At 47.5% G+C, this 26,248-nt stretch overlaps 1 protein-coding gene across 1 annotated transcript in view; it reads left to right on the top strand.

Annotated features, from left to right (window-relative positions):
• Positions 1–26,248, top strand: part of SPATA17 (spermatogenesis associated 17) — a 489,596-nt gene that overhangs the window by 28,952 nt on the left and 434,396 nt on the right. The window contains exon 2 of the mRNA XM_030194667.1: positions 21,490–21,579. Within this exon, the coding sequence (XP_030050527.1) occupies positions 21,490–21,579 (90 nt within the window). The remainder of the gene's footprint in view (positions 1–21,489; positions 21,580–26,248) is intronic.

The following is a 26,248-nucleotide window of genomic DNA, read 5'->3' as shown; positions in this document are numbered from 1 at the left end:
TTTTTCCTTTTTAAATGTACCTCCGTGGCGGTTCCGGCAGCGCAGCGTCAGTGAAGGAGGCGGCGCTCCCGACGTCGCTAGCCTTCACTTCGCTGTGTTCCACCTTCTTCTGATGTCAAGGAAATGACGTCAGAAGAAGGCGGAACACAGCGAAGGGAAGGCTAGCGAAGTCGGGAGCGCCGCCTCCACTGACGCTGCGCTGCCGGAACCGCTACAGAGGTACATTTAAAAAGGAAAAAAAAAGAAAAGGGATGTTGGGGGGAGGGCGAGCGAGGTGAGCATGGTGCGGCGGCGCCCCCCAGAGGGAAGCGCCCCCCGCCATGCTTACCTCGCTTACCGTGTTGGCACGGCCCTGTAGAAGGCACAAATTCAAGAGACAAAACACTTATCTAGCTATACCCACACAAATACCTGCCTACCATCATCAAATAACCCTAAATTCCATATCATCATGCTGATCAATCCATAGACTGGTGGGTTGTGTCCATCTACCAGCAGGTGGAGATAGAGAGCAATCCTTTTGCCTCCCTATATGTGGTCATGTGCTGCCGGAAACTCCTCAGTATGTTCTCTATCTCAGCAGGTGGTGGTCACACACAGCAGCAGCTCTGGCTAGGCCTCCAAGCCTAATTTTTAGGTTTTGTTGAGTGCCTGGGGTTGAGGGCTCTTCTTGAGCAAGTGCAAACCTGGTGGTGCCAGGTCCCTCCTTTTCTCCCCCCTCCCGCTGGCTCCGTTAAAAAAAAAAAAAAAAAAAATTTTGGACGTCCTTAAGGGCGTTTATTTCGACGTTTATTTAAACGTTTATTGCAGCTACTCACTGGGACACCAGGTCGTTACAGCTCGGAGCTGAAAGCAGGTAATTTTACCTTTTTGTAGCGGGCAGGGGGTTCCCCGATTGATCTCCACGTGGCTGATGGCGTCGGAGGGCGAGGGCGCAAAGAATCGCTCCCCGGACCGCGTGTGCGCGTCTAGCGGGGATGCGGGGGTTTTAAAGTCTGATTCGCCCTTGTTGGGTGTCAGTTTGGAGGCCGGTCAGTGTCCCGGTTCTTCCTCCGGTGCGGCGGTTTTTCCCGCCATAAACGCCCATCCCCGCTGCTCGCCTCCATCTTGGCCGGCCACGCTGCTCGGACGGCTTCTTCTTGGGCCGCCCTTGAGGTGGGAGACGTTAATGCCATGGCAGCCCTTCATTTGGGCGACGGCAGAATAGCGGTTAAAGTTAAGCGCCGTTCTTCCCGCGCGGCTCCTTCGCGGAGTGTCGCGCCGGACACCATCTTGGATGCGCAGCATGTTTCTCCCCCGCTCTTGCGAGCGCCGGTTGAGGGTGCGTCTAGGGCTGTGGCCCAGGCTGCTGAAGTGCACAGTCTGGGGGGTTTCTCCCCCGAGTTTATTTTGCTGCTGCATCAGGCCTTCCTTATGCAAGATGCTGCCCCTGCTCCCTTGTCCGATAAAGGGATTGAGGCCCCCGGAAGTAAACGCCCTCGGGTGGATTTCCAGGCCTTAGAGGACTCTGTCTCCTCTGATGTAGATGAGAGCAGCGTATCTGAGTTCTCCCAACGGTCCTTTGGGGATTCCTTGGAGGAGACGGATTCCCGCTCGGATGGAGCGGATGACCCCTCTGCAGCGCGGATCTTTCGCTCAGAGGACTTGCCCAACCTGTTAATGCAGGCCATGAGCATTTTTAAGATTTCCTCTCCAGAGGACGTCTCTCCCTCAGCCCCTGTTGGCTCCACCATTATGCTGGGGACGAAGCGCCCGCCTAGAACCTTCCACGTGCATGATGCCATGCGCACCTTGATTTCGGCTCAATGGGATGTCCCGGAAGCGAGCCTCAAAGTGGCTAGGGCTATGTCCCGCCTCTATCCTTTGCCTGAAAGTGAACGGGAGACCTTTCTTTGGCCTACCGTGGATTCTTTAATCACTGCGGTGACTAAGAAAACGGCGTTGCCGGTGGAAGGTGGCACGGCCCTAAAGGACGCCCAAGACAGAAGATTGGAGGCGGCCTTAAGGTCGTCCTTCGAGGCGGCTGCTTTAAGTTTGCAGGCCTCAGTTTGTGGCTCCTATGTGGCCAGGGCGTGCCTGACGATTGTGCAGCGGGCTTCCCCCTCGGATCCTTCCTTGAGGGCTGACTGGCCGGCCCTGGAATCTGGCCTGGCTTATTTGGCAGACTTACTGTATGATGTCTTGAGAGCCTCGGCTAAAGGTATGGCTCAGACAGTCTCTGCGCGGCGGTGGCTTTGGCTGAAGCATTGGTCTGCTGACCACGCATCTAAGTCCCGCCTGGCTAAGTTGCCTTTTAAAGGCAAGCTGCTCTTTGGGGTCGAGCTGGACAAAATTGTGACCGATCTCGGCACGTCTAAGGGCAAGAGGTTACCAGAGGTCAGGGCTCGGGCCAGTGGTGCTCGCCCTGGTAACTCCAGAGGACGGTTTCAGGAAGCCCGTCGGTACCGCCCGGGCAAGTCGGGCTCCTCTGCCCCCTCTTTCTTCAAAAGGAACTTCTCCCCCAAGCAGCATTCCTTTCGCAGAGACCGCCGTCCCGGAGGTGCGCCCTCCGGTCCTCCCCCAGGGTCTCGTACCCAATGACGGGGCCCTGGTCCATGGCCCAGTGCAGATTGGAGGACGCCTGTCCTCGTTTCTGGGCGAGTGGACCACTATAACTTCAGACGCGTGGGTGCTGGAAGTCATCAGAGACGGCTACAAGCTAGAGTTCTGCCGACCCTTAAGAGACGGGTTTGTACTCTCTCCCTGCAATTCTCCGGTCAAAGCTGTGGCAGTGCAGTAGACCTTGGACAACCTGATATGCCTGGGTGCGGTCGTTCCGGTGCCAGAAAATCAGATTGGCAAGGGACGTTACTCCATTTACTTTGTGGTACCAAAGAAAGGAGGTTCTGTCCGGCCTATCCTCGACCTCAAAGGGGTCAATCGGGCCTTGAAAGTGCGGCACTTTCGCATGGAGACTCTCCGCTCTGTTATAGCGGCAGTGAAGGCAGGGGAGTTCTTGGCTTCCTTGGACATCAAGGAAGCGTACCTGCATATTCCCATCTGGCCTCCTCATCAACGCTTTCTGCGTTTTGCAGTCCTGGGCCGACACTTCCAGTTCAGAGCCCTCCCTTTCGGGTTGGCTACTGCTCCGCGGACCTTCTCCAAAGTAATGGTGGTCATCGCGGCCTTCCTGCGAAAGGAAGGAGTACAAGTCCATCCTTATCTGGACGACTGGTTGATCTGAGCCCCCTCTTATGCAGAGTGCGGCAAAGCTGTGGACCGGGTGATTGCTCTTTTGAGCTCCCTGGGGTGGATCATCAACTGGGAGAAGAGCCAGCTGCGCCCGACTCAGTCTCTGGAGTATCTGGGAGTTCGATTCGACACCCAAGTGGGCAGAGTGTTCCTGCCAGACAATCGGATTGTCAAACTTCAGGCTCAGGTGGACCAGTTCCTAGTAGCCTCTCCTCTTCTGGCTTGGGACTATGTGCAGCTGTTGGGCTCTATGACGGCCACGATGGAAGTAGTGCCCTGGGCCAGGGCTCATATGAGACCACTACAACACTCTCTGCTGCAGCGCTGGACTCCGGTGTCGGAGGATTATGCTGTGCGCCTTCCCTTGGAACCAGCAGTGCGCAAGGCGCTGAGCTGGTGGCTGCAGACAGACAAGTTGTCTGCAGGAATGCCTCTGGTGACCCCGGAGTGGATTGTCGTCACGACGGATGCCTCTTGGTCGGGCTGGGGAGCCCACTGCTTGGGAAGGACAGCGCAGGGGCTCTGGTCTCCTGCAGAGGCAAAGTGGTCTATCAACCTCCTGGAACTCAGAGCCATTCGGTTGGCGCTTTTGGAGTTCATCCCGGTACTGGCGTTGAAGCCAGTACGGGTCCTGTCGGACAATGCCACGGCTGTGGCCTATGTCAACCGCCAGGGAGGTACCAAGAGCGCCCCTCTAGCCAAGGAGGCCATGAATCTATGCCAGTGGGCGGAAGCGAACCTGGAACAGCTGTCAGCGGCCCACATTGCCGGAGTCATGAATGTCAAGGCGGACTTTCTCAGTCGCCATACCTTGAATCCCGGAGAGTGGCAGCTATCTGCCCAGGCGTTCTTGGACATCACGAAGTGCTGGGGCCAGCCGAGCCTAGATCTGATGGCGTCATCGGCCAATTGCCAAGTGCCGCGCTTTTTCAGCAGAGGACGGGACCCTCGATCCCTGGGAGTAGATGCTCTTCTCCAACAGTGGCCGACACAGGAGCTTCTCTATGTGTTCCCGCCCTGGCCCATGTTGGGCAGGGAGCTAGACCGGTGGCAAAGCATCCGGACCGGATAATCCTGGTGGGTCCGGACTGGCCCAGACGTCCCTGGTATGCGGACTTGATCAGGCTCTCAGTGGACGATCCTCTGCGGCTGCCAGTGGAGCAGGGCCTGTTGCATCAGGGTCCCGTGGTGATGGAGGATCCCTCCCCCTTTGGTCTTACGGCCTGGCTATTGAGCGGCAGCGTCTGAGAAAGGAGGGCTTCTCAGACAAGGTCATCGCCACTATGCTGAGAGCGAGGAAGCGCTCTACTTCTACTGCTTACGCCAGGGTTTGGCGTTCCTTTGCAGCGTGGTGTGAAGCAGGCTCACTTTCTCCCTTCACTGCTCCAATTTCTTCAGTGTTGGCGTTCCTGCAAGAAGGTCTGGAGAAAGGCCTGTCGCTCAGTTCCCTTAAAGTCCAGGTAGCGGCTCTGGCTTGCTTCAGGGGCCGCCTGAAGGGTGCTTCCCTGGCTTCGCAGCCAGATGTGGTGCGCTTTCTCAAGGGAGTTAATCACCTGCGCCCTCCTCTGCACTCAGTGGTGCCTGCGTGGAATCTCAACCTGGTGCTAAGAGCCTTGCAGAAGCCGCCTTTTGAACCCTTGTCAAGGGCATCTCTGAAAGACCTGACGTTGAAAGCAGTCTTTTTGGTGGCTATCACTTCAGCCAGAAGAGTTTCCGAGCTCCAGGCACTCTCATGTCGAGAGCCCTTTCTGCAGTTCACTGAGGCAGGAGTGTCTATTCACACAGTGCCTTCCTTCCTGCCCAAGATTGTTTCTCGCTTCCATGTGAATCAGCAGCTCTGTCTCCCTTCCTTTCGTAGGGAGGACTACCCAGAGGAATACTCTGCTCTCAAATGTCTGGATGTGAGACGAGTCATCATTAGATACTTGGAAGTGACCAATGATTTCCGGAAGTCGGATCATCTGTTTGTCCTGTTTGCAGGTCCTCGTAAGGGTCTGCAGGCTGCTAAGCCTACAGTGGCAAGATGGGTCAAGGAAGCCATTGCAGCGGCTTATGTGGCCGCGGGGAAGGTGCCGCCTATCCAGCTGAAGGCTCACTCCACTAGAGCTCAGGCGGCCTCGATGGCAGAGGCCGGGGCCGTCTCCTTGGAAGAGATTTGCAAGGCGGCAACTTGGGCATCGGCCCATACCTTCTCCAGGCATTACCGCTTGACTGTGGCTGCTCGGGCGGAGGCCCGGTTTGGAGCTTCAGTGTTGCGGTCAGGGATTTCTATGTCCCGCCCTGGGTGAGTACTGCTTCGGTACATCCCACCAGTCTATGGATTGATCAGCATGATGATATGGAAGGTAAAATTATGTATCATACCTGATAATTTTCTTTCCATTAATCATAGCTGATCAATCCATAGCCCCTCCCAGATATCTGTATTGTTTATATTCTGGTTGCATTTCAGGTTCAAGTTTAGTCTTCAGTTCCTGTTCAGGAGGACTTCGTGTTCAAGTTTTTCAATGGATTCTTCAAGAGTTGAGACGAATTTGTGTTACAGTGAGCTGCTGCATTCCTCTCCCCTCCGTTTTACGGGGCTGGATTGAGATTTAAATTCTGCCGGCAATCCCTCCCGCTTCGTGCGGCAGTAGGGCAGCTTTGTAACCCTCCCGCTTCGGCGGTGTTAGGGTCAGTCAGCTCCTCCCGCGGTTGCGGTTGCAGGATAAGCCAGATCCCCCCGCATTGGCGGGTGTGGTGTCTCTCCCCCGCTCCGTGGGGATGAGCTGGACGGATTCCCCTCCCCCACTTGTGTGGGGATGAGCTGGGTTAATTCCCCTCCCCCGTTTCGGCGGTGGTGAGCTGGGCAGAGTGTCCCTTTGTGGGTGTAATTCTCTAAGTGCTGAGTCCTGCGGATGGAGCTTGGATATCGACATACTGAGGAGTTTCCGGCAGCACATATAGGGAGGCAAAAGGATTGCTCTCTATCTCCACCTGCTGGTAGATGGACACAACCCACCAGTCTATGGATTGATCAGCTATGATTAATGGAAAGAAAATTATCAGGTATGATACATAATTTTACCATTATAACTACAACCACAACTGCAACTTGGAATCCTGGGCCTACTAAATGTCAGATCAGCCAATAAAAAATTTCCTATGATCTATGATGTCATTAGTGAATACCACCGAAACATCTTGGGAATAACTGAAACCTGGCTGGATGAAAACAGAGGAGTACGATTGGCTGAACTATGTCCCACAGGATTCTCTATCCTGCACCAATCAAGACAAGGGAAGTGGGGTGGAGGAGTAGCAGTCCTCCTCGAAAGACAATCAAACTGCACAGACTCTCCATCCCTCACCTGTCTGAGTCAGAATGCCTCCTAATCCAGCTGGGAAATAAGGAAGCAGTGTGGCTGCTCATGGTTTACAGAGCACCTCATGGTTTACAGAGCACAACAACACATCATCTGTTTAAGAACTTCTAAATCTGGTGATTGAAGTAACCCTGAGCACAACAACACATCATCTGTTTAAGAACTTCTAAATCTGGTGATTGAAGTAACCCTGAGCTAACTAGGTTACTCATCATGGGAGACTTTAACCTACACATCAAAACTCCAGACACCACCACTGCTGCCTTCCTTGATACTATGATAGCTCTAGGATTTACTGAGGTGATTCAATCTCCAACCCATATACTAGATTTGGTGTTCTGTAAAGAGGTCAAAATCTTTGAACAGAGGGCTGGTGGCACCAAGATAACACCCCTATCATTTTAGAACATAAGAATAGCCATACTAGGTCATACGAATGGTTCATCTAGTCCAGTATCCTGCTCCCAACAGTGGGCAATCCAGGTCACAAGTACCTGGCAGAAACCCAATTAGTAGCAACATTCCATGCTACCAGTCCCGGGGCAAGCTTCCCCCATGTCCATCTCAATAACAGACTATGGATTTTTCCTCCATGAACTTGGCCAAACCTTGGGTAAGAAAGTAGGAAGAATTAGAAAGTAAGGTGACTGATTTTTAAAAAGTTGCACATGGAGGAGTGGATAAACATGTCCCGCTGCAGTATGTGCAGCCCGAGTCACTCCTTGTGTGTGTGAGTGAGACTAACAAGTTAGTTACTTCTTCCATTAAAGGCTTGGTTGAAGAGCCAAGCTTTGATCTGTTTTCTGAAGTAGAGATAGTCTTGTGTTAAGTGGAGCCTTTCAGGCAATGCATTCCAGAGTGTAGGAGCTACTCCGGAGAAGGCTCACTTGCGGGTATCACATCGTGTAATGTCTTTTGAAGAGGGTGTAGTTAGTGAAAGTCCTTGGGAGGACCTTAGTGTCCTTGGCGGTGTGTGAAGGATCATCCTGTTACTACTACTACTACTACTACTACTATTTAGCATTTCTATAGCGCTACAAGGCGTACGCAGCCCTGCACAAACATAGAAGAAAGACAGTCCCTGCTCAAAGAGCTTACAATCTAATAGACTAAATAAATAAATAAATAAAGTAAGCAAATCAAATCAATACTCATGTGTATGCCCACTTGCAAACTATGCAGTATCAAAGATAGGTGTATAGTTACAAAATAGCTCTTACGTTCATATATGCCAATATGCTGCCTATATAAATGTGTGTCCTATTTATGCATGTACCTGGTACATAAATGTTATCATCTACTTTATAGGATTAGCCCTGATGTGTCCTGCCCCAAGGAGCTTATGATCTAAAGGGGTACCTGAGACAAGGGGAGTTGAAGTGACGCCCAAGGTCACAAGAAGCGTCATTGACAGCAGTTTGCCTTGCTTCCAGCCCATTACTCTAACCACTAGACCACTTCTCTACCTCTATTTTTGGTCTATTCGGGAAACTGAAAGGTATCCTAAGGTGTTTGAGTTCAGATGTGAGAGGATACTATCAGGCTCATTTTCAAAAGAGATAGACGTCCACCTTTCGACATAAATCAGAACATGGACGTCCATCTCCCAGAGACGTCCAAATCAGTATAATCGAAACCCAATTTTGGATGTCTCCAACTGCAGTCCGTCACATGGATGTCCAAATCTCAGGGGGGCATATCGGAGGCGTGGTGAAGGTGGGACTTGGGCGTGCCTAACACTTGGACGTCTTTAAGCCATAATTGAAAAAAGCAGGGATGTCCTAAAGTAAAACTTGGACGTTTTCACCCGGACGTTTTTTTTTTTTTACGAATAATGCACAAAAGGTGCAAGAAATGACCAGATGACCACTGAAGAGAATCAGGGATGACCTCCCTTTACTTCCCCAGTGGTCACTAACCCCCTCCCGCCCTCAAAAAACATCTTTAAAACAGCCTCTATTCCAGCCTCAGATGTCATATTCAGGTCTATGACAGCGCATGCAGGTCCCTAGAGTAGTTTTAGTGGGTGCACTTCACAGTGCACTTCAGACAAGTGGACTACTACTACTACTACTACTACTACTAATGGCATTTATATAGCACCCAGGGCCATACCCTCCCTACCTGTTATGTTTGTGGAGGAAACAGCGAGCCCTCCAAAACCCACCACAAACCCACTGTACCCACATCTAGGTGCCCCCCTTCACCCATAAGGGCTATGGTAGTGGTCTACAGTTGGGGGTAGTGGTTTTTTTTTGGGGGGGTGGGGTTGGTGGCTCAGCACACACGGTAAGGGAGCTATGTACCTGGGAGCAATTTATGAAGTCCACTGCAGTGCCCCCTAGGGTGCCCGGTTGGTGTCCTGGCATGTCAGGGGGACCAGTGTACTACTAATATTGGCTCCTCCCATGTCCAAATGGCTTGCATTTGGACGTTTTAGACATGGACGTCTTTGGTTTTGAAAATCGCCGAAAATCAAAGACGTCCATGTCTAGGGACATCCAAATCTAAGAACGTTCTTGGTATTTTCGAAACAAAAGATGGACGTCCATCTTTTTTCGAAAATACGTTTTTCCCCGCCCCCGGATTTGGACATTTTATAAGGACGCCCAAATCCAAACATAGACGTTTCTTTCGAAAATGCCCTTCTATATGACTGATTTCCTCAAAAAGGCTATCAGATATTTCACAAGGCAGCACTGTGAAGAGGAACAGGTGCCTGAGAGTAGCATTAATTTTTATCACGTTTATCTTAGTATGCAATGAGGTTGATATATAATTCCATTTATTTGGATCTCTCTTAATTTGTTCCAGCATAATTGGATAATGTAACTTGCATAGTTCCTGCAATTGTGTAAGAATAGTGATTCTTAGATACGTTGTTGATGTGTTTCTCCACTGAAATGGAAAGTGCAGCTGAATACTGTTTTCAAGCTCTGTTTGTTCAATTAAATGTGTTATAGGTTTGGTTTCATTTAGCTTATACAGTATCTCTCATTATGACACTAAATTCTTTGCAAGTATTCATAAACAAGTGATATAAGACTGCACCAAAAATTTGCATTAGAATTTTTAAGCGGATTATTTTACTTCCATGCTTTTTTAAAACCTAACTTTTGCTGTAATAGACTAAGATTATGCAAAAAGCACTTAAGTAAAAAAATTAGTGCTAAAATGGAAATAATATATAAAAGTGTGCTATTTGCTGAGGATAGAATGTCCTAATAATGAGCAATCTGATGAATATACCTGGTATTGTACCAAAAGGTGATAAGTCAAAAACCAAATGGCAGTAAAAGGTGGCCTGCGTTTGTGTTGGTATGTGGGATTGCTATTCGCCAAGGCACACTGACACCACTTCCCCCTTCCCCCCTTCCCAAATTCAGCTGTGAGTCAACTTCCCACCCCCCTTCCCAAATTTAGATGTGAACCAACATTATTGAGATGCAGAATGCAAATGGACATCAGAAATAATCATTTTTTGAGGGCTGAAATGAAGAAGTTCTGACTGAAGTCAGAAAGGTGCATGCCCTCCTCATGGTACAAGTTGGAGCAAATTTGACCATTTGTCTGATGAGCTTTGAAACGGATCTCAAAACCAATCAGAATGGACAGTCTCAGACCATAATATGAGCATGAGAGGTAACCAGGATGTCAGTAGGGTGAGGTCAGTCCTGACCATTTAATAATTGTTGAGCTGGCATATTGCCAATACTATTTCCACTGAGAAGCAGAATTAATGTGCCAGGACACACTGTTCCATTCAGAGATCTCTGGATGTGGATCAGGAAGCCACCTCATACATCTATGGCCTATCCAACATTATAAATTCAATGTGCTATAAGATCCAAGTAGCATGCATGCTACTTGGACTAATATATGAATGAGTGTCCTATGATCTAAACTGTCCATGGTCATCAGTCAATATCTGGAAATTAAAGATCAGAGAATCATAGGTGAAGGACTACTGCCCACCTGACATACATAACTAGGTAAGGTGTTGGCCCGCCACCTACCAATCTGGAGCTAAAGACTAAGGCAGCTGCTCTGAATGCTGTGCCAATTCTGAATGAATGATTACAGAAATCATAAAGGGATAAACCTGCCACTGACAAGGTCCTTTTGAGCACTGCTGCACTGATTACAGTGTTAAAGGAGAGCTGCCAGCCTACACTAACAACAGGGGCTTATTCCTTGGACACAGTACAATGTATGGTCTAACAGTGCTAATGGAACATGTTATTAGACTGTGGACCTTGATCAGAATGATCCATTTTGTCAGTTTTAGAGCACTGTAAACATATTTTTAGTATGGGACCTGATAACATTATATTGGAAAAAAGCAGACCAACATGAGGTCCTTTGTGTTTTTTTTTTTTTTGCTTGGAACAACTAATCCTCTTATCGAGAAGGCTGCAAAAGACACAGTTGCCAAAAAGGATAGTCTCATATGCATGTCCTAAGAGCTGCCTCTCATAAGGCAAGCAGATAATTATGAGTAATAGGTTTATGTGTTTCCGGATGGTGACCTAATTATCTTGACCATCCAGTCAACATCCTCTTGATGGGAAAAGAGAGCAAGGGGGTGTGCTGACCAAGGTCTTTGGAGAAAAAAGGCAAAATCCACAAAGCATGAACACATGGCAGTATAGGACAATCCTCTTTTCTTCACTGTGATTATGTAGCTCACAACAAGCAGCTGCTCCGGGATGAGTTCTGCATTCCAGTTATATACTCTGCAAAAGCTAGTTATGTGTTTGAATCTACACAGGTAGTAGTCATGAATTTGTGCAGCAGATCCCATGCCTCTATGTTTCAAAGACCCATGGGTGCTTCAACTCCTGTTGCCAGCTTCCTGAATGAGGACCACCCACAATGAAAGGGAGAGTTAACAAACTCATTATGGCACCCTGGTATATGTTTCATACCTACTAAGATGCTCCTGTGGAGACAGACTAACACAAACTCTCTTCATAGGTTTGATACCAGAATGCATTTTGCAGATTGGTGATTTATTACCTCCACTACTGCCATATGATTGCAATGGAAAACAGCATTCCTCTTGGCTAGTTTACCCCCTCCCCCCACAGATATACAGATGCAACAATGGGAAAAAGCTTAAGGAAAGTAATGCTGCAGCTGAAACCAAACTGCACCCATTCGATGGGCCAAGTGGTGGCACATCACTCTGCCTGCCAGAATAGGTCAAATCCTATCTTGCCAAAAAACAAAAATCAGAATAAAGTTTCAGCTTAAAACAGGAACTGGCAGAGGTAATATTACTAATATATCATTGAAATTTCTTAAAGATGTATCCTATATTTTTAATCATTCTCACAATAAGTAATTCCCTAATCGCCTATTTGTTCCTGTTTGTCTTGAATAGATTATAAACTATGTCAAGCAGGAACTGCCTCATACATGTTTAGTGTATGGCACTGCATACATCTAGTAGTGTTATAAAAATGCTATATAGTAGTATTAGTAAGAAGGTGCTACCTATGGAAATCACTCTGCATGAGAAGGGGTAGAACCCAATGAGAGACTTCATCTGTTAAAGTGTGAGAATCATGGCACTCAATGTTGCAATAACAGGTAGAGTGGGGCAATCTGGAAACCATGAGGACGGAGTCCAGTTTGATACCTAGGAAGGTAAGGCAGTGAGTGGGGGCCTTCCATAGCATTTCAAACTCCTTGACTGGGTTACAGAAACCAGTAAAGAGATCGGTGCTAGCAGATGACTCGAATGGACATACAAACAGAAAATAATCCAAGTAATGTACCATGCTTGTTACTCCAGTATACTTGAGAACCACCCAATGTATCATGAAATAAGTACACAAGACGAAGAAACCCATGGGCATACACCTATCAAAATAGTATGCGCCCTCAAAGAGGAAGGCTATTAAAGGGAAGCTGACAGGGTGAATTGGCAACACAAGGAATGCTGATGAAATATCTGCCTGGCTATGGAAGCCACAGTGCTGCAGTGTCTGAACAAATCAGCTCTGCTATCGAAGGAAGTATACTGTATAGTGCACACTTTAACGCATTTTGCGGTAGCCTGTTTTCTGTAGACAGGCGTTAAGGACCTAACATGGTTTAGTGGGAGGGCCCTTAAATATGACTGTTCTGGAGCTTCATTGTGTACGGTTCAGCTTCCTCACAGAAATGGCTGGAACTATATTAACAAAATGCAGCTTTTTGAATAGATTGCTGTTTAGGTTATAGAAAAATAAGTATTACAGTACAGTCTCGATTATCCATCCTTCGCTAATCTGACCATCTGGTGTATTTTTTTTGTTACATTTGTACCCTGCACTTTCCCACTCATAGCAGCTTCAATGCGGCTTACATATTGTATACAGGTACTTATTTGTACCTGGGGCAATGGAGGATTAAGTGACTTGCCCAGAGTCACAAGGAGCTGCCTGTGCCTGCAGTGGGAATCGAACCCAGTTCCCCAGGACCAAAGTCCACCAGGCTAACCACTAGGCCACTCCTCCTATCTGATAGACACCCCTAGTGACATCATTGTGTTGCTGTTAAGAAGCGCATGGCTTCTTTTCCTGTTTTATGGCTTCACACGCTGCAAGAAAACCATGTTGTTTTTGATCTGAGACTGTTTCTTTGCAAGGGAACCACGCTTTGTTGCTGGTAGTCCTTCTTGCACCCCTCATCAGCGTTAAGAAGCAACTGGCTTCTCTTCCATTAAGAAGTTTTAAGCTGAGAGTGAGACCTTTTACAACATGGCAACTATTTTTGGAGCTGGAACCCTGCTTTTGCAGCGAGGGAATCGTTGAAGAAGTTTTAAGTTGAGACCTTGATTTTACAGCATGGCTGCAATTTTGGGCCAATCAAAAAAGGAAAACAGTTGATTTGTCTATAGAGCTGAAACTTTTGCAGAAAAGAAGTGCTAAAGAAAGTGAACATTAAAGACATTTTGAGCTGAGACCATGCTTTTCCTGCCAGGAAACCATTTTTGACTGAGACTTTGCTTTTGCAGCAAGCAAACCTTGGTAAAATTCTTGTGCACAATGAGTTTTATGCAGTACAGTACTGTATGCACACCTATTCCTGTTTGTTCATTTAAATTTATAGCACTTTCTTTATTCTCTCTTTCTTAGATCCGGAGGGTTTCTAGTTTCAGTTCTGCTTTATGGGTTTCTTCTTCAAACTATTATTGACTGGAGAAGACAAAGCTGTGAGCTCTGCTTGGTTCACATTGCCTGCTGTAGAAGACAACTCAAGTGGAGGCTGAACATGCAGGAGATAAATATGGTTCCCTTGCATGGTTCTGTATTTCTGTTTACATTGCCTAATATACAGTTGCTGCATTGTATACTACTCTGTACTGTATTTGTGTTCAAATTGCCTGCTCTACAATGTTTTTCATTTTTGTCATTGCTGATTAGTGTTAATAAACAATATTTTGTAATTAAAGATACCCTATACCTATTCTTTATGCATAAAGTATGTTTTCCGTGCATTCTTAAGGGGTTGCCATTGTTTTCCATATTATCTGACTTTTCACTTATCTGACAATGGGTCAGTCCCATTTACGTCAGATAATCGAGATTGTACTCTAATGAAAAGTAACACCAAGCAATGTACTCAGTGGGGCATTGGAGAACTTTCAGGAGGATTTTGGGACGAAGATCTTGGGATCTTGTTAGGCACTTGTGACCTAGACTGGCCACTGTTGGAAACAGGATATTGGACAAGTTGGACCTTCACTTTGTTCCAGTATGGTGATACTTATGTACTTAACTCATGAGAGAAGAAGTCATTGACTGAAAGATTGTGGATCAGCCTGAATTTGCCAGGCTCTTTTGGGCACAACAGTCAAGGAAGAAATGATAATTGGTTCAAAAGTTTTGGATGAAAAGGGGTAAGTAATGCAGCATAATTCTAATTCCATGCTCATTTTAAAAACACTGGCAAAACATGAGACAGAACTGTAATTTACATTGGCCTACATAAGAACTTAAGAGTCACCATGCTGGATCAGACCAATGGTCCATCTAGCCCAGTATCCTGTTTTCCAAACAGTGGCCAAGCCAGGTCACAAGTCCTTGGCAGAAACTCAAATTGTGGCAACACTCCATACTACAAATTCAAGGGCAAGCATTATCTTCCCATGTCTGTCTCAATAGGAGACTATGGACTTTTCCTCCAGGAATTTGTCCAAACCTTTTTAAACCCAGATACGCTAACCATTATTACCACATCCTCCGGCAAAGAGTTCCAGAGTTAAACTATTCGTTGAAGCGAAAAAAAATATTTCCTCCTATTTGTTTTAAAAGTATTTCCATGTAACTTCCTCGAGCGTCCCCTAGTCTTTGTACTTTTGGAACGAGTAAAAAATCGATTTACTTCTACTCATTCTACACCACTCAGGATTTTGTAGACCTCAATCATATCTCCCCTCAACCAACTCTTTTCCAAGCTGAGGAGCCCTAACCTCTTTAGCCTTTCCTCATACGAAAGGAGTTCCATCCTCTTTATCATTTCGGTCACTGTTCTTTGAACCTTTTCTAATTCCGCTATATCTTTTTTGAGATACGGCGACCAGAACTGAACGCAATACTCAAGGTGAGACGCACCATGGAGCAATACAAGGACATTATGGTATTTTCAGTCTTATTCACCATCCGTTTCCTAATAATTCCTAGCATCCTGTTTGCTTTTTTGGCCACCGCCACACACTGAGCAGAAGATTTCAGCGTGTTATCTACAGTGACACCCAGATCTTTTTCTTGAGCGCTGACCCCCCAGGTGGACCCTAGCATCAGGTAACTGTGATTCGGATTCTTTCCAATGTGCATCACCTTGTTTTTGTCCACATGAAATTTCATCTGCCATTTGAACACCCAGAGGGAGCCAGTGTATGGGATCCTGAACCCAAATGGTACAGCAGCCCTTCTCTTTGATCAGGATATAAAGCTAAACTATTCACTATTTTTGTCCAGTTGACTGGCAAAGGGCCCTAAGGCAAAGAATCCTTTGCTTATTTTCATTCCCTGAGTTATGTGCTTCCTTGAACATTTGTTAGGAGGGTGACAGCGCATATATGTTTATATTTGCAGCTGGATGTGGCACACCCACCCTGACTGAATTGGCAACATGCTTCTGATATTTCAACATTGGCCTTAGTTTGCTGTGGCGTGTTGACAACTGATCAAAGGAGGTGACTAGTGGCCCATGTTCTAAGGGATCTGGATGACATGTGAGTAAGCTGTACACTCACATTGTGGGAACCTCATAACTCTGGGCGTATCCACCATCTGCTCCATGAAAGGTTTCATCATAATTCAACTGTACAAATCCTTACTATGTGTTGTGTGCACTGACTGTTGTATCCTGGTATGATCATGATGTGGGGATTTCTTATGGATCATGCCTTCATATGATAGACACAACCCTTAAATTTTTTTTGTTATATTTGTACCCCGTGCTTTCCCACTCATGGCAGGCTCAATGCGGCTTACATATTATATACAGGTACTTTATTTGTACCTGGGGCAATAGAGGGTTAAGTGACTTGCCCAGAGTCACAAGGAGCTGCCTGTGCCTGAAGTGGGAATCAAACTCAGTTCCCCAGTTCCCCAGGACCAGAGTCCACCACCCTAACCACTAGGCCACTCCTTCACTCTAAGTTTGCTAAATGGAATTTGTTTATTGGTATTTGTTTAGCTTTAGTTGGGCTTATGGCATGTCTCAAGGTGAATCTATATATCAATGCACTGTCTGTGTGTAACCCATCTATGTAGAGAACATGCTATATCCTTCCAAAGCTGTTTTATACTGGTGAATGAATTGGCCTTAGGCATCATGGTAGCTCAAGCACTCAGGCCCTCGTCTGATGAAGTTGTTAAAGAGAAGCTGTTAGACGTTCTGGTACCAGAAGATCAAGAACTGGAGGATCTCTGTTTAGTATTACACCTATTTTGAAAGATCTACATTGGCTGCCATTAACCAATGGGTACTTTTTAAAATTGGTATGTTTAATGTTCTGTGCTTTGTATTTAAGGGGTCCTATATATCTAAAGAAATGGTTATTGCCATGTGAACCATCTGAAGCATTGAGATCATCACAGCAGAATTTGTTACAAATCCCAAATTGAATTAGTTTAACATTGACTTCTATTCATGTAGTTGGAGTTGTGGGCCCTAAATTATTTATTTATTTATTTTTTAAAAACTTCTAACCCACTTACAACCCAAGCAGCTACCATAAAAACATATTGAAAACCAAAACACAGACATCAAACAAAAGTACTGCAAAATACATTTCCATCACAGTGCTGCTATACTCTCTTCATTAATACAGCCCTCTCAAGCACGAGATGCTTCCACAAAAAAATTGAGTTTTTAACATTTTCTTAAATTGTAAGATACTAGCATTCAAGCGCATCTGACCAGGTAACGCATTCCACATAAGTGGTCCAGCAGTTGAAAATACTGAAACTCTTGTCACATCATAATGCATGATGGTAACTAAATTCAAAGCCAATCGTTTAGTTAAGTCAAATCTTAACACTCTACCTGAAAAGGACAAAGTGATAATAGTCTTAAAATACCTTGGCATCTTAGAGTACAAACCTTGATGGATAAGAGTCAACATTTAAACTGCACCCTGTATTTTACTTGTAACCAATGGAGATCTCTCAATACTGGTGATATCAGGAAAAAGAACTGAACATTGTCTGCATACAGATGGTACTCCACATCCAACAAATCAAGAACCTTTCACAAAGGGGCCATGTAAATATTAGAAAGGAGCACCAAGAGGGCAAAGCCCTGTGGTACCCCTCTCATTAGCTTTTAACACCCCACCTCCACTCTGACAGGTAAGAGACAGGTAAGAGACAAACCAATCATAAACCTTGCCCCCTATACCCAACTGTTTTAGACTAGCTAATAATATAACCACATCTACAGAGTCAAAGGCAGAAGAATGAAATCAATCAAAAGCACTGATTCTTATCCATTCCTTTTCTTAAGGTATCAACAGTAGAAATCAACAAAGTATCCACACTATGATTTCCAGTATGGCTTTTCTAAAGCCATACTGGAAATCACCCAAACAATTATTCTCCTCCACAAACACCTCTAGTTGTTTTAAAATGAGATTCATATAGATTTGCATTATATTCAGTATTATTCTTCCTTTTAGAGGCATCTTAAAGCCTATTTTTTCAGAAATGTTCCTGTACAGTGTAAATTTTATTTATTTTAATGAGGATATTGCTCTAGTGATTGTACACTGGAAAGAGTACCATATTTCTGTATTTGTTTATATATTAGAAAGATTCTTATACTATTATAGTTTTTATTTGATGCCTCATATGGGGAGAGACTAAAGAGGTTAGGGCTCTTCAGCTTGGAAAAGAGATGGCTGGTGGGGATATGGATGAGGTCTACAAAATTCTGAGTAGTGCAGAATGGGTAAAAGTGAATCAATTTTTTACTCTTTCAGAAAGTACAAAGACCAGGGGCAGGGGCAGCCCAATCTGCCACCTGAGGCAGGCATGAGATGCTGCCCCCCCCCCCCCAGCATTTCACCCTCCCCCACCCCAAGTCCAACATCTTTTCACACTCTCTATGCCAACTCCCTCCCCTCTCAAGGCCACAGTCTGGCATCTCCCTTCCTTCCTTCCTTCCTTCTTCCCTCAACCCCCTCCTCGAGCCTACCTTCTTTTTTTGTTGTTGTTTTCAAAAATAGATGGTGACTGCAATCCCCATAAGCTGCCCTGCTACCATCATGACCGTCTCCTCTGTACTGTGGCCTGCCTCCAAGGAAACAGGAAGTTATGTCAGAAAGGTGGTCCCCAGTACAGAGGAAATAAATGCTGGTGCCGGCGGCACGGCAGCATATGGGGATCACAGCCACCGACTTCTTTTGAAAAACAAAAAAGAAGGTAGGCTGGGGAGGGGAGCTGAGGAAGGAAGGGGGGGGGGATGCTGCTCCAATAAGAGTGCCACCTGAGGCCCCTGTCTCAGTTGGCTTAATGGTAGGGCTACCGCTGACCAGGAGGCACTCAATGAAATTACATGGAAATACTTTTAAAACAAACAGGAAATTTTTTCACTCAGTGCCAGAGGATGTGGTAACAGCAGTTAGTATATCTGGGTTTAAAAAGGTTTGGATATATTTCTGGAAGAAAAGTCCATAGTCTGTTATTGAGATAGATATGGGGAAGCCAATGCTTACCCTGGGTTTGGCACCATGGAATGTTGCTACTATTTGGGTTTTTGCCAGGTACTTGTTGTAACCTGGATTGGCCACTGTTGGAAGCAGGATACTGGTCTAGATGGACCATTGGTCTGACCCAGTATGGCTATTCTTATGTGAGGCATGTCATCAAATAAAGTGATGATATGCTTGTGCTTATTTTATAACCACATTTTTTGCACGCCCTCTTGTATAACAGTTATGTAGGCTGTAGTCACTCTGTATAAAGAGACTTACCATTTCTTAAGCTGAAAGCCTGCTGTTGAGGGTGCTGGGCTTGAGGATACATGCCATTTGATTGCAGAGAAGCCCCTGAAGCTAGTTTGACCAACTGTGCTTGGAACTGTGATATTTGTGCATGCAAGTATTCTATAAAAGGATGAGACTTAGAATAAAAATTGTTTAGATCTGGAGTTATTTACAGACTATTCTGGTTATGCTATGTGTATGGGCTTGCAATCTACTGAAGGGCCAGTATGACGGTAGATACATGGCCGAAAATCCACTGGAAGTTGCCCATCCATCTCTCTGCCCGCTATTAGTCTATAGTGATGCATCAGTTCAGTCCACGACTGAAAAATTTGTATCCGCTTCCATCTGTGCCCCCTACTGACATGCTACTGTAGGGAAGAAGGGGAGCATGACTCATGAACTCAGTTCCAGCTCCCAAGACATTGAAGATGCATACCCTGCCCTGAGCTCCCTTTTTCCCATTTGTAGTGGCAGGCCATCCCTGCATTTGGTATGCTGCAATCGTGTATTCACATGTGGTAGGTCCCTGCATGGTAGGTGAAAGTGAAGGTAGAAGCAGTGTTTTGAGATGATGCCCTATGGGGGGGGAATTGATTGCTTGGACTTATGGGACAGAAATCCTGGACAGAGAAACACTCTGAATCAGAAATGCAACAGAGCACAGTCCAGCATGCTCATTAGAATTTATTGTATATGTTTTTTTTGTGTGTGTGTGGGGAGGGGTTGGGGAGGTTGATCCTTTTGCAAATCTAAACTGCCAGTAGTAAATTGAAACAAAAAATTCCTTTGAATGCATACATGTAAATTTTTATTTGTATTTCTTTTCTATTATCTGTGGTATCCCATCCAAGCACTAGCATAGCATTGTAGACAGAGCCCACAGAGGCCAGAATGGGACTGTTTATACTTAAAAATTGATTGAGCCTGAGTAAAATACAGGTATTCTCCATTTAGGGAGGCTAATTTTAAATAAAAAATGGTGATCTATTCAAAATGGGAAGCTCTGAACTAGATTGTTTTTACAGATGGAATTTTGGCAAGTCCGGCTAATGGAATAGCCCTGGTCTCTGAAAGCAACTTCTTTGCTTTTGTAATATGTGCTACAAGATCTTTACAAAGCAGACAGGAATCTAGCTTAGTGTCGCATGTAAAATATGCTGGGACAATGTTTTTATTACTGGCTCAGAGGAGAACAGGTACTGCCTTTCTGACCTCGTACCTAGACTTAGGTATTAGCCAATCTCAATCCTAGCAGGCCTAGAGGCTGAATTAATGCAAGGTAATTTCATTACTGTCACACTGAAGTACATAACTAGATTATAAAATATTTGGAGATTTCATTTTTAGCATATTGGAAGTAATATGCATTGAGACAGTATATGAGAGCACAGACTCTCTTCTGGACTATCTCTTGACTGCGTGTAGTAGGCCTGGTCTTTGTGGATTTTGAACCAGTATTCCAGTTTTTGTTGCCTCTTCAATTTTGAGTTATTTGCAATACATCTTGCTCAATTTTTATACATACCCAATTTGGGGAGGGTAGTTACAAAATGTGCATTAAGGGAATAATGCACAATATTTGCTATAAGGCTAAATTATACGTAATTTTATCATGATGGATGTTAGTTTACCTTAATGCATGTTAGCAAATAATGAGATGCAAAGCATGCAAATACATACAAAGAACCTCTTTATTATACAAATCAAATAATGCAGCTTGCAATAAACTTCACAAGCTGTGCTATTCATAGAAAATTAAACCATCTTTGAGCTGGCTTCATTTTTTTTCCTGGGAGCATTGGGTCATTAACATGCAGTCTAACACTCCTGGGCATCATCTTGAAGGGGCTGTTATAAATAAAGTCCCATATGGACTCCCTTCCCCTGCCCCCCCCCCCTCATATCAAGCCCACCCACCCCCTTGAAGAACCCCAGTCAAGCCTCTCCTAGGATCTACCAGGAATTTCTTTGGTGTCTAGTGGTTGGGACGGTACTCTGGCCAGAGATCAAGCTGCCAAATAAGGGTGTATGATCCTTTTTTGATAGCTTGACCCCTTTGGACCTGAAGTCCAATGGGACTGCAGTTACTGATAAGTGCTCTTGGCTACCCAAACTACAAACTACTAGACACCAGGGAAACCCCTGCTATGTCCCAGAGGGCGAAGGGGGTCTGCACAGGAGGGTTTTTTTTTTTTTTACACTAGCTCCTTTATGATGCTCCTTGGGAGTAGAGTAACAAGTTCATGAGGTTGATTGTAAGTTGAATTATTCATATCCTATGTAGTTACTAACCTGCAGTACTGTTAGCCATGTGCTGCATGCCTGCATCAGTGCCACTGGAGGCTTTATGTTGACTATCGTTCAATTTATCAACTCACAGGTTGCTTTCTTGTGTATTTCTAGGCTTGCAGAAGATTACCGAATCATAGAATATAAAGCTGCTGTGAAAATCCAGAGCTGGTTTCAAGGATGCAGAGTGCGGGCCTATATAAGGTATATTGTTATATCACTAGCAATTCATTTCTAGCAATTGAGATTACTATCCTTAAAAAATAAAATCTCCATTGTATCATTGTAGCATACAGCTAGTTGAGACTATGGCGCTTGTTTTAGAAGCTCTATTTGTGTTTTGCACGTCTGAAAACCGACATTTAGACATCCATATTGTATGAACATCCAAATATCGATTTTATAAAGCCAGAATATAGGCAAGGGGGAGTGGTCTGGGCATATTTTGGGTGGGACTAGGGAGGGGCCAAAAGATGACCGTCTAGGTCTAATTACAGAAGGGGAAGGAACCAGAAGCGGATCCAGGATGAGGGAAGTTGATGGCGCAGGGGGAGCGAGACCGGACTTCCACCAGCGCACATTTTCACTGCAACAGGACGAAAAAAATAGACGCCGGCAGAACTCCGTTTGGGGGAGCAGCCGCTCCCCTGGTGCCCCACCTAGCTACGCCACTGGAAGGGCCGTCCATGTTCAAAAAGATCGACTTCCCTATTTAGACCTGGTACTTGACATGTTCAGATTACAGAAAAGTGCTCTGATTGAGCAGTTCTCCACTGAATGGAGATAAAGGAAGTCACAGTAGGTATTTTTCTGTCTCTGAAATATTCACAATTAAAAAAAAAAAATTACAAAAAGCTGCAATGGCAATTGAACTGGCAACTTCTGGATCTCTGCTCTGGTTCACAGCTGGCTACGTTAACCTTTAGGCTAATAAACCACACAGAGTTTTATATAAGCACTAGTAAAACAGGCCCGTTTCAGATCAAATGAAACGGGCGCTAGCAAGGTGTTCGTCGCCAACACCCCCCCTCCCTCCCTCCTTGGCCAACCCCTTCGTAATTCTTCCATTGCTCCGCCCCCAACGTCATGACGTTTGACGCGAGGGCGGGGCCCGGAGCGATTTCCCCCCCCCCCCCGCCTCCCTCCCTGCCAACCCCTTCGTTGTTCTGCCATTGCTCCGCCCTCGAGGGCGGGGCCCGGAGCGATTTCCCACCCCCCACGCCTCCCTCCCTGCCAACCCCTTCGTTGTTCTGCCATTGCTCCGCCCTCGAGGGCGGGGCCCGGAGCGATTTTGGTGGCTTCACCACCATGAACCTTCAAACCTTTTTGAAGGAAGTCAGGGCTTGGCTTCACTGACGTCAGTGTCCTCAGAACGTTGAGGGTGAGTTTTATTATAGTAGATTTTCTGTTAAGGGTAAAATCCCCCACATCCCAATTATGTATTTTCAACATTCTCCGAGGACAAGCAGGCTGCTTGTTCTCACTGATGGGTGACGTCCACGGCAGCCCCTCCAATCGGAATCTTCACTAGCAAAGTCCTTTGCTAGCCCTCGCGCGCCCGCGCGCACCGCGCATGCGCGGCCGTCTTCCCGCCCGAAACTGGCTCGAGCCGGCCAGTCTTCTTTTGTCCGCACTCGGTACGGTCGTGTTTTCGCCGTGTCGAGCCCCGGAAAGTCGACCTCGCGCGTCCAAATTCTGTTTGAGCGTGTTTTTTTCCTTCGGGAAAGCTTTGTTAGTCGGGAAGTGCTCCGGAAACCCTTCGACCGGGTTTCGTGTCAATCCTCCCCGTACTTCCAGCTTTTTGCCCCGGTAAGTTTTCTTTCGTCGTCGGGGTAGGCCTCTTTTCGGCCTCGGTCGAGATTTTTTCTCCCTCTAAATTTTTGGTGCTTCCATTTCGCCATTTCGGCTTTTGATTTCGCCGGCGTGATTTTTCCGCCCATGACATCGAAGCCTTCCAGCGGCTTCAAGAAGTGCACCCAGTGCGCCCGGGTTATCTCGCTCACTGATCGACACTCGTCGTGTCTTCAGAGTCTGGGGGCCGAGCACCGCCCTCAGAACTGTAGTCTGTGTTCCCTTCTTCAAAGGCGGACTCAGGTAGCGAGACTAGCCCAGTGGAACGTGTTGTTCTCGGGCTCTTCGTCGGCATCGGCGCCGGGATCTTCGAGTGCATCGATGTCGTCAGCGTCCAGACCATCTTCCTCGGCCGCCCCTGCATCGAGTGCATCGAGGCATCGGGCCTCTGCATCGGCGCCGAGACATCGGATAGCTGCATCGACGTCGGTGGTACCAGGACCTCGTCTGCTGATGTCGTCGGACGGTGGTGCATCGGGTGGAGTGCAGGTGAGGGCTGTCCATTCCCCTGCTGGTGGCGGTGAGCCCTCGGGTGGGTCTCCTCCTACCCTGAGGGCTCCTGCGGTACAGCCCCCCCGAGATCGACCTTCTTCAGTCTCGGCCCCGAGGAAGCGACGGATGGATTCGACGTCCTCCTCGTCGGTGCCGGGGAGCTCCGGTGACATGCTTCGGAAGAAATCGAAGAAGCATCGACACCGGTCTCCTCCCCATGTTGGCACCGAGAGCTCTGGGTCGCCGAGGGATTCGGCACCCAGCAGGCATCGGCACCGAGAGGACCGCTCACCCTCTGTTCAGGAGGTGTCGATGCGCTCCGCTCTGGACAGCCCGGTACAGCCTCCACGCCCGGAACAGGTACTGACGTCGACGCCTGCATCGACCTCACAGCCTTTCTCTACAGCCGCTCTAAACGAGAGCCTCCGGGCCGTTCTCCCAGAGATTCTGGGAGAGCTGTTGCGCCCTACCCCTCCGGTACCGGCGGTGCTTGCGCCTCCGGTGCCGTCGAGCGTGGCGCCGGCTGGCCCATCGCCCAGGTTGAGGTCCCCGACGTCGGTACCGCGTGCGTTACCGACCGCGGCCACCTCCCAGGAAGGCTCCCCGACTACGTCGGCGGAGGGAGCTTCGCCGATGCGGGCGAGGGAGTCTACCTCTCGACGCCCCCATCGTGGACGTGGCTCCACTGAGTCGAGCAGGGCGAGGTTGCAGACACAGGTTCGTGAACTTGTATCTGACACCGAGGGTGAGGCCTCGTGGGAGGAAGAGGAAGATCCTCGATATTTCTCTGACGAGGAGTCTGAGGGTCTTCCTTCTGATCCCACTCCCTCTCCTGAAAGACAGCTTTCTCCTCCCGAGAGTCTGTCTTTTGCTTTCTTTGTCCGGGAGATGTCTACGGCCATCCCCTTCCCGGTGGTTGTGGAGGACGAGCCCAGGGCTGAAATGTTTGAGCTCCTGGACTATCCTTCTCCACCTAAGGAAGCGTCCACTGTTCCCTTGCACCATGTCCTGAAAAAGACATTGCTTGCGAACTGGACCAAGCCATTAAGTAATCCCCACATTCCCAAGAAGATCGAGTCCCAGTACCGGATCCATGGGGACCCAGAGCTGATGCGCACTCAGTTGCCTCACGACTCTGGAGTTGTGGATTTGGCCCTAAAGAAGGCTAAGAGTTCTAGGGAACATGCTTCGGCGCCCCCGGGCAAGGACGCTAGAACCTTAGACTCCTTTGGGAGGAAGGCCTACCATTCCTCTATGCTCGTGTCCAAGATCCAGTCTTACCAGCTCTACACGAGCATGCACATGCGGAACAATGTGCGGCAGTTGGCGGGCTTGGTTGATGCTCTTCCCCCTGAGCAAGCCAAGCCTTTTCAGGAGGTGGTCAGGCAACTGAAGGCGTGCAGAAAATTCCTGGCCAGAGGAGTTTATGACACTTTTGATGTTGCGTCCAGGGCCGCTGCTCAAGGTGTGGTGATGCGCAGGCTCTCATGGCTGCGCGCCGCCGACCTGGAGAATAGAATCCAGCAGCGGATTGCGGACTCGCCTTGCCGTGCGGACAACATTTTTGGCGAAAAAGTCGAACAGGTGGTAGAGTCTCTCCACCAGCGGGACACCGCATTCGACAAATTCGCCCGCCGGCAGCCTTCAGCTTCTACCTCTACAGGTAGACGATTTTTCGGGGGAAGGAAGACTGTTCCCTACTCTTCTGGCAGGCGTAGGTACAATCCTCCTTCCCGACAGCCTGCGGCCCAGGCTAAGCCCCAGCGCGCTCGCTCTCGTCAGCAGCGTGCGACTCAGCAAGGCCCCGCGGCTCCCCAGCAAAAGCAAGGGGCGAGCTTTTGACTGGCTCCAGCAGAGCATAGCCGACATCCAAGTGTCCGTGCCGGGCGACCTGCCAGTCGGAGGGAGGTTGAAAGCTTTTCACCAAAGGTGGCCTCTCATAACCTCCGATCAGTGGGTTCTGCAAATAGTCCGGCAAGGATACACCCTCAATTTGGCATCAAACCCTCCAAATTGTCCACCGGGAGCTCAGTCTTACAGCTTCCAGCACAAGAGGGTACTTGCAGAGGAACTCTCCGCCCTTCTCAGCGCCAATGCGGTCGAGCCCGTGCCATCCGGGCAAGAAGGGCTGGGATTCTATTCCAGGTACTTCCTTGTGGAAAAGAAAACAGGGGGGATGCGTCCCATCCTAGACCTAAGGGCCCTGAACAAATATCTCGTAAAAGAAAAGTTCAGGATGCTTTCCCTGGGCACCCTTCTCCCCATGATTCAGCAAAACGATTGGCTATGCTCTCTGGACTTGAAGGATGCCTATACACACATCCCGATACTGCCAGCTCACAGACAGTATCTGCGATTTCAGTTGGGCACCCGCCACTTCCAGTACTGTGTGCTACCCTTTGGGCTCGCCTCTGCGCCCAGGGTGTTCACAAAGTGCCTAGCTGTGGTAGCAGCGGCACTTCGCAGGCTGGGAGTGCACGTGTTCCCATATCTCGACGATTGGCTGGTGAAGAACACATCCGAGGCAGGA

Source organism: Microcaecilia unicolor, chromosome 3 (genome assembly GCF_901765095.1).
Source record: "Microcaecilia unicolor chromosome 3, aMicUni1.1, whole genome shotgun sequence".
Taxonomy (NCBI): domain Eukaryota; kingdom Metazoa; phylum Chordata; class Amphibia; order Gymnophiona; family Siphonopidae; genus Microcaecilia; species Microcaecilia unicolor.
The sequence above is the reverse complement of the archived record's forward strand: the minus strand, read 5'-3'. Positions and strand labels throughout refer to the sequence as shown.